The 9235-nt window shown below is 37.7% G+C and overlaps 1 protein-coding gene across 1 annotated transcript; it reads left to right on the top strand.

Moving 5' to 3' along the window:
• The first annotated feature begins 2888 nt into the window (after nucleotides 1-2888).
• Nucleotides 2889-8790, top strand: LOC122651299 (two-pore potassium channel 3-like). Its single transcript, XM_043844635.1, has 2 exons — nucleotides 2889-4020; nucleotides 8383-8790. Exons 1-2 carry the CDS (start codon nucleotides 2927-2929, stop codon nucleotides 8528-8530), a joined length of 1242 nt encoding a protein of 413 aa, XP_043700570.1. The 5' UTR covers nucleotides 2889-2926; the 3' UTR covers nucleotides 8531-8790.
• Nucleotides 8791-9235: the final 445 nt, after the last annotated feature.

Here is a 9235-nt window from a genome sequence, read left to right as displayed (position 1 = left end):
ACTAAGCTTTTTACATGTTTTTTCATACTAGTTGGTTTCGGTTTCGTCGGTATATTGCTAAATGGATTAGTAACATATGTGTTAGATAGGCAAGAAGCAGTGCTATTGAGTGCAGTGGATGCAAATCGGATTAATTCAATGCTTCGAGCTTATATAATCGACGAAACTAAGGGAAGAATGAGGATAAGGATGAAGGTAGGTTTGGCATTAGTTGTTGTTATTGCTTGTATTGCTGTGGGAATGATCATGGTTCATATACTAGAGGGATTGAACTGGATAGACAGTTTCTATTTATCAGTAACTTCGGTGACCACAGTGGGCTATGGAGACTATGCATTCGTGACAGTAAAGGGCAGATGCTTTGCTATAATTTGGTTATTAGTAAGTACTCTGGCTGTTGCTAGGGCTTTTTTGTACCTGACTGAGATAAGGATTGACAAGAGAAATCGAAAAATCGCGAAATGGGTACTTCAGAAAAAGATGACTCTAGGTGATCTAGTGGCGGCCGATCTAGATAATGATGGTTCCATAAGGTATGTATACTGAACTTTATATGATCATCTTCATTAGTAAGAGCTTTTTTTTTTTCAAGTGTCATAATATGTATAGCCTCTGTTTTAGCAATCTATCTTTCTAAAGAAATAGTTGGAATGGATTGTTTAGAATAGATTATAGAATATTTTCAGTAATTTGCTGGAATCATTAATTTCTCAACTACTAATCTGAAAAAAAAAAAAACTTGATTATATATGTTTTGCACATAGAAGAGCATGTGGTTTGGTGTGCCAGGTTTAATTAAAACATCTTAATTATGTGTATTATCATGTGTAACAGTCAATGAATGGGGTGGTTAATTCTTTGAAATTAGTCATGATAATGGTATATATATAGTGTGACCAACCATTAGTATATAGGTTCCAATCCAGTGGTTTCAGGAGCTGATCTATTTGGAATTTTGGATCATCTCCTCTGTCCTGAAGATGCTATGAACCTACTGAGTACCAGGCAACTGGTTGTTAAACCAGAAGAAACCAGAACAAGGGTCTCTTGGGGACTTACTCACCCAAATGGGAGACTCTCTCTACTAGAGGACCTCAACTCAAAATGAAGTTGACAATGGCAGACCCAAAGCACAAGTATAGAATTTATCAACTAGGTTCTCTTCCTTACCAAAAAAAAAAAGCTTCTCTTTAACCCAAACATACAAATATATAAGGGAGAGAGAAAAAAGATCCATTGGAAGACACCTAAGAAGATGGGAGCATGGTTTTAGTCCACAATATCGGCATGGGTGTCGGTCAACTTGAAAACCAATATGGTATTTTCTTCCATTACAAATGAATCATCTTCAGCTTCGCTCGTGGATGTAGCACACCAAATTGGTGTGCGAACCATGTTAAATTCTTGTGTCTTTCTTGCATGAATTTGTTTTGTTTTTTCGTGTTTCTTGGTGTTTCACTAACTCATTTATTGGAGTTAAAAAATACAACTATATTTGACTAAACTTATTTATTGACATTTTTCCTATTCATTGCCGTTCATATATTATATCATGTCTACAAACATATAGATTTCAATATCTAGTCTTTTATGTGAATATAAACTAATAACAATACATTAGTACATAGACATTTTCAACATAAATACATACTAATAATTAATTTTATATTGAAATTTAAATGCTACTAACCATCATTATAATAAAAGATTCTAGAATAAAAGGACTGGATTTCCTCTACTAACTATGTAACAAAGTATTCCTCCACTGGTTGTTTTATATTCCACATGGTGACTTGGTCAGGTCTTACATAGTGCTCTCCTCTCATGTGTCAATAATCAATCAAAGTGAAAAATATTCGAAATTTTTTTTCTCTTCTTGAACTGAACATGAAAATATAAGAAAAACTAATCCAAAATCTATGCTCGATATGATAGAGATAGCCCACTAAATTTGACTTGTGATTTGTCTTGATGATACTCATCCATCCGATGCTAGCAACCGTCATATTAACATTGTTTCATTCATTGTAAGGAAATAAAGATTGTTTCCCACTTTTGCCATAAATTACCAATGAGTTCTTAAAAAACAGCAGGCATACTCGTTAGTTAGTGGTGTAAAGTGTAGACTATTTAGGGATGTTGGTAATTGTGCATAAGATTGAGAAAAAAAAAGGTGGTGATGGGGGATGTTAGGATTTTTACCTTCAAGCTATGTTTGTTTGGTAAGGAAAAAAAAGAAATTTTAAATTATTAAAAAAAGAGGGCAAGAGATTGCTATTTGATCATGGTTCTTGCACGAGCGTGGAGACCAATGAAAGCATACATATGAGCATCCACATATATAACACTTTTGATTTTAGGAGGGATTGGACAGTAATTTTGCATGCACGCTCCTGTGTAGGAGCCATGCAACCTCCTTTTTCTCAAAAAAAGGGAGAAAACACTTACATTCATCATTGATTTCATCGTTGCTTTTGGTTTGTTACTTTCTCTCCATTTCATACCAACCAAGCACACTCTAGACACCTTAGAGAAAACACTTACAACTTCATCATTGGTTTCATCATTGCTTTTGGTTTATTGTTTTCTATTCATTTCTCACCAACCAAACATACCCTAACTTTTTTTGGTTTTGTTTTGGGCCTACTGTAAACTATAAAAACGGTCTTTCCGCCTTTGTAACGTTCTGATTCAATCAAAGTCTTTAATGCTGTCTCAGTTTCTCTTTCCATTTTCGCTCTCGCTCTCGTCATCCATTGTTCAACTTTTGAGGAATCTCTTCTCTCTCTCTCTCTCTCTCTCTCTGTATCTTTGAATCTCTGTTTGTAACGAGTCCACCAATCTTGTAAGCGGGTCATGGTGATCCCAATCTTCCCTGGAATCTAGTTTATCGGCTAACTACTAGAAATTTTCTAGTGACCCTTTAATGGAGAAAGAGCCATTACTTCCTAATCTAAGAGAACCAAAACCACTACAACTATCCTCAACACTTTCTTGTCCCTGCCCTCTTCCAGAGGCGGAAGATGTGACCCATCCCTTAACCCCATCACAGCTCAAAGACCGAATAATCTTCGGTTCATCATCTCCTTCCACTGAACCATCTTCATTCCTCACCGATGCCCTAATCCTAAGCGTAAATTCTCCTCGCCCAGTTGACACCAGGCAAGAACAGCAGTCATCATGGCTCACAGATCCCAATCACCATCGGACCAAAAAGAATCTTCATCGCTGCAAGACAGCCCCTGCCATGGCCACCATCAACGATGTCGACCACGCTTCAATCCCAAAGCCCAAATATGCCTCCGTATCAATCGTTCGTCAGGCTTTCGTCCTTCTTGTAATCTATATGTCGCTTGGGGTCCTAATCTACTCCTTTAATCGTAAGAATTTCACGGCGACCGAAACCCATCCAGTCGTTGATGCCCTATACTTTTGTGTCGTCACCATGTGCACTATTGGGTATGGTGATATTACCCCAAACTCGACATCGACGAAGCTGTTCTCGATTATGTTCGTTTTGGTTGGGTTTGGGTTCATTGATATCTTGCTTACGGGCATGGTGAGTTACGTGCTTGATTTGCAGGAGAGTTTGCTTTTGAGTACAGTCAAGGGGACGGGAAAGCATGATGCGAGGTCTTATTTGGTTGATGTGAAGAAGGGAAGGATGAGGATTCGAATGAAGGTAGCCTTGGCTTTGGGGGTTGTGATTATCTGCATTGGCATTGGTACTGGTGTCATGCATTTTGTGGAAGAGCTAGGGTTGTTGGATTCGTTTTATCTCTCGGTCATGTCTGTTACTACGGTTGGGTATGGTGATCAGGCATTTAAGTCTATGCCTGGTCGTCTATTTGCCTCAATTTGGCTTCTGGTCTCTACGTTGGCTGTTGCTCGGGCCTTCCTTTATCTGGCTGAGGCTCGAATTGATAAGCGGCACAGGATGATGGCAAAGTGGGTGCTCCGTCAGGATATGACTGTCTCTCAGTTTCTCGCTGCAGACATGGACAACAATGGTTTCGTGAGGTGCGTGTTACTGGTTTCCACTTTGCCTCTACATCTCTTAAACTTGTTTTGATTTTTGATAACTCAGCCAAGAAGGAGATTTATGGTACAATAAGGGGATTACTTTGAGCTTCCCATTCTCTCTTGAATTTATTCAATATTTCGATATTATGGTCTGGATTTAATCAATTTGATAACATTTAAGCCCTTGTTAATCCTAAAGTCTGATTATCCAGGAGCTCTGGTTCACCAAGAGTTTGTAAGTTCTCCTATTGGATTAGAGCATGGTGAATTGCTACCCAAAGAGAAGATACCTAATCCACTATTTGGAGAAAAAGTAATATGTAGGATGTGTTTTGATTTTTTAAATTAAAACAAAAAAAACAAATTTTATCAGAAAGGGAGAAGAATATTAAGAATACAATCCTGTAGGCGGAAAGCAGAGGATGCCTAAGAGAACATGATATGGAAAAGAATAAAAATGAAGGCCAAGGCCTGTAGAGCAGAAGTACTGAATAGAATTCCCAAAACATATACTTGGTCTAACCATTTTTGCTGCAACAGGAAGTGTCTTGATTTACCGATACTGCTTACAGAAAATCTGTTAGATATATCATTATCCAATGCCTCTGTTCTGAAGAGAAGATGCTTAAACTTCAGTGCGTAGAATAAGTTGTAAATAGGAACATTGTTCGCTTAGATTGTGGTATCTTGAACTGGTAGACATTGAAATTCATCAAGAACACTTTTTTACTAATAGTGGTGAAGAGTAAGACTTTGTCAAATTGTTAGGCTGAAGATATCTCCTATGAGAGCAAATGATATTAGGAAAGGAGAAAGTCCAAGATATTGTGTACTACCTTTAAGTTGTTTATTTGGTGGATAGAAGTAAAAGACTGGTGGTGGGGAAGTTGGAGGGGACTATTCTTGTCTGGAGAAAGTTGGTTGGTGGTGTTCTGTTAAATATAGTTTGATGGTTTCCGGGTTGTGTTTTTGAATTTCAATGGGTTGCAGGTATAGATATGAAAGGTACCTTATTGTGCTTACCCAGTAGAAAGAAGAGCCCTTGAAAATGAAGGACCAAATCCAATAGTTTTGCGGAAAGTTTTTTCAAGATTGTACCTGAGGTCATCTCTTTAGATAGAACAGATTTCTTCATTAAGGGGACTACTTCAGGTTTAACCTGGTTCAACCTGTTTATCTGACCCAAATTTTAAATGTCTGGTTTAAATGCCTTTTTCTGAGCCTACAAGGGCAATCTTACTAGGGGATCAGTTATTAATATTATTACCCTCTTTGGTGGTTGATGTTTGACCTTTCCTCAGTAGAGGTGGATGGGTATAATGTTTTGGTGGAAATTTGACAATTCGTGTTGATGCTGTGTTAATCATAAGGTTCGTAATTGTACTTCGGTTACTGGTGTGCTCTTGTATTGTCCAACTTTCACTTGGCACTGAATTTAATATGGAGGGGTAATTTTATGTAGAAAGAACCATAGGTGAGCAAAGAATCAAAGATAATACAATTTTGCAGTCTTATCAATAGCCAGTGGATGTCAGTGGAATTTCTAGCAGGACGTCTCATTTAATTAAAAGTTGGAAAAGGTTTTTCTAGTTTGGTCCAGCACCAATATTTGCCATGTGGCAAGTTGGATAGAGCTGAAATTTTGTGGACAGTTAGACCCCGAAGGCCCCTACTCACATGTCAAGTTTCAGCCAAATCAGAGTGTTGTCTAAGTGGCGAAATAAATCTAAAAATCCAGTGAAAACATTAAGCTTTTCTAAAATGAAATGGGTGGCTGAAAATACAAGGGAATATGCTAATACATGGGAGGGTGTATGATTGAATTTGAGTATGAAATTTGACATGTGGCCAATCTTAGGCCATTTCCTGGATATCCATACAATCAAAATTGCCACAACATCCATCCATGCAGCAAATGATGCAGGACTAGTTTTGTCACACTAGAAAAACTTTTTCCTTAGAAGTTTTACTTTTTATGTCAAAATAGTAAGTTCACAAATTGGAAAAAGTTTTTCTGGTCTATGCAGACCAGATTGGTATCTCTGCTATGTGCATTAGTGGGGCCACATGAAAGGGTGATGTGGCAAGTCTGGTCATTGTATATATGGAACACATTCTAGATTGGTCACTTCTCAAATTTCAAACTCAAACTCAATCATGTAGCTTCCCATGTATTGGCATTTTCCCTTGTATTTTCTTTTGTCATGTATTGGCAATGCCCCATGCCATGGTCCTGGATTTTTCAAATCTATATTTGTCCCCTTGACCAATCTGTTTGGGCTGAAACTTGACATGTGAGCAGGGGACCTTGGTATCGAGCTGTCCTCAAAGTTTCAGCTCCATCTGACCTGCCACGTGGCACTAAATGTGTGCACTGTGCAGACCAGAGAACCCTTCCCCTTGTTGGCAAAAATATAACAACTGCATTGAGGTTTCTGTAGTCACAAGTCTGAGTTATTGCTTGAGTGTAAGATGGAAAACTTGTCATGGGCTGTATTCTTGAATGATGGTTCCACTATGGATACATACGAATGCTGCCTGCTACAAGAAGCATCTCCTTAGCTGGTTATATTGAGTGGTGACTCAGATTTTGAAATAACTGGTATTTATTAAGATTGGTTTGATTTAATTACTTGCCAGACCACCATGGTTAGCTGATCAAGTAACCTGCTTAGGTTTTCCTGACTAACTGGAAATTCTCTGGAATATTAGTTGGTAATAGATTATCTGCATAGTTTCTTTTAATTTGATTATCATTTGGGGTGAATTCTTATGGTCAACCAGTACAGAATTTGTTTATTAAGATTGCTTTGTTATAATTGTATTGGCTGATCTGTTTGGTGGTCCTAGTCAGATGAAAATTTCATTATTTTAATTTGGGTCTGCTTTAGATCTCCAAGGTTTTGATGCAATCAGATGTCAGTTGATCCTTTCAAACTTAAAAGCCTAAGGTTGGTGATCTGATACACTTTCTTGACTGTGATCCTGTTTTTTTTTTAAGGTGGGAGTGGGATGGGATGTGGGGGGTCGGGGTTGTTAACGTGGATGTAGCTTAACCTATATAATCCTCCTCAGCTGGAAAAATTTCTAAAAGATTTGAAGCTTTCCTGGTGAGTGTTCTTGGCCTGAAAAAAAAAAACGGTTTGAAAAAGAAAAAAAACCATTTTTTTGCACCGAGGCTGTGGAGACTCAGTGTATAAATTAGTGTTCGTTGAATTCAGGTGGGTGAAGGCTCTAATGTTCATTTGTGGAGTGACCTTTGGTGTGGTGACCCAGATATAATGTATGCTCTCCTCAATCTCTACGGACTAGACTTAGTGGCTGGAGACATGAATAGCATGGACAGGGGAGTGGGCTGTGTGCACCTATATTGACAAGGAGCTCTCATAAGTTGGAAATTTATGGCCTGATCCAGCTACTAAGCCTGTTTGCTGGGTTAGGATCGTAAAAGGCTTGATTGACAGCGCAATTTGGAGTTTTCACAGCTTAAGCTTGTTGTTATGAAGTCCAATTTTAGGATTTTTATAGGTTAGGACTCTTTTCTTCTCCTTAGGTAGCTATTGAGATAATAGGAGAGTTACTTCAAAGGATTTTTGCCCTCTCTCTTTCTTATTCTTAATATATAATAATATCCTCAGTATTTATCTATTAAAACAATCGTAACGAGTATTACATGAATGGTGATGCTGAATCAGTTGGTCAGATTGATTCATTTCCATTGGCGTTGATGTGTGGTTTGATATACCAGGGTGGGAAAGATCTTGGGCATCAGTCATCAAGTCATGAAATTGTGGTCACTGATACTGTCCTTCAGTGCCTTTGGTTGGATAGGAATAGTAGGCAGGCCTTTGATATGTATGCTGAGAGAGCTTATAGGGTGGCTTGTAGACCACAAACAAGATAGTATATTTTGGGTATCTATTACTGAGAGAGTTCATACTCTTGGGGAGTAGAGTTAGTGGAGGAATTGTTTTGCTCGACTTTTATATGTTGAAGAGATAACTTTGGCTGTTATTTTTTGTTTTAAGGTGAAACTATTTATTATTTTTTTGGTTGAAGTTCACAAAATGTCTTGACATGTCAACTGAAACTTGATCAATTTTATCAAGAACATCAGATTTTATTGTGTTACATATCAATTTCAAGTTTCTGGTTACCATCTATATTTTCCAGCCCCCAAGCTTTTGTAATCTTTTCCAATTTCAAATTTCTGTAGTTTTGAACTGTTCTGCCATGGGGTTGTAATCTTTACTTTCATATCTTTGTTACTTCTCTCAACGTCCATAACTATCTCAGACTTTTGGATTTGTCTCTTGTACTGAATAAATCTTGCCCTTATCTTGTATTTCATACTTTCAGTAAATCAGAGTATGTTATATACAAGCTAAAGGAGATGGGAAAGGTAGCAGAGAAAGACATTCTACAGATCTGCAACCAATTTGATAGACTGGACACTGGCAATTGTGGGAAGATTACACTTGCTGATCTGATGGAAGGTCATCACTGATTGATCCCAGTGTGGGTTCCCTCCAATGGAAAAAATTGTGGCCCTATTCAAAAATGGCGACATCATTGAGTTCTTGGAGAGAAGAAGAGACTCCATTTTGGTGGTGAAGCCAGGTCAAAGGTGGACTTTATATTGATTGTACATATTGCAGCGAGAAAGGGGGTGGTGTCTACACCATATAAGTAATTTGAATAGTAGAAATTATAAAGGTTAATGCAATTATGCTCAATTTAATTAAAATTTTAAATTATTTGATCAAATTATACCCCATCCTTCACCCAATTTTTTTTCCATATAAAAAAATCATTTTTTGTTATAGTTTCATAGTTGACTTTAGTCTTTCCTTTGGAGCTTGGATCATTTTCTCATAGATCGGTTGAACTCTGCCATTTGCCCTAGCAGCCGTTTTACCATTGCTCTAACAAATGACCCCTCTATTAATCACCACAGAAAGCTTTTATTATATAGAAGAAGTTTTCCTCTACCCACTCATCTAGAGTCATTATTATTTTTGTCCTCTTGTTGTATAAGTCGATAACGCCCTCCCACTATTCTTGATAATCATCCCAAGACAAAAACCCATGGGCAAGGAATTCTCCATTCACTGTGGGTGCGGAGAAACCGTCCCATATCATATATGCACTTAGATTCTTGAACAGGTTTTGGTTGTGATATTATACCCAACTGTTCATATATGGTTGCTGC

The sequence above is a fragment of the Telopea speciosissima genome, chromosome 2, assembly GCF_018873765.1.
Source record: "Telopea speciosissima isolate NSW1024214 ecotype Mountain lineage chromosome 2, Tspe_v1, whole genome shotgun sequence".
Taxonomy (NCBI): domain Eukaryota; kingdom Viridiplantae; phylum Streptophyta; class Magnoliopsida; order Proteales; family Proteaceae; genus Telopea; species Telopea speciosissima.
The sequence above is the reverse complement of the archived record's forward strand: the minus strand, read 5'-3'. Positions and strand labels throughout refer to the sequence as shown.

Bases quoted from the DNA above. Each gene is read 5' to 3' on its own strand.
- LOC122651299 (XM_043844635.1), top strand. From the start codon at position 2,927: ATGGAGAAAGAGCCATTACTTCCTAATCTAAGAGAACCAAAACCACTA. The intron at 4,021-8,382 runs GTGCGTGTTACT...TCATACTTTCAG, and splicing joins GACAACAATGGTTTCGTGAG to TAAATCAGAGTATGTTATAT.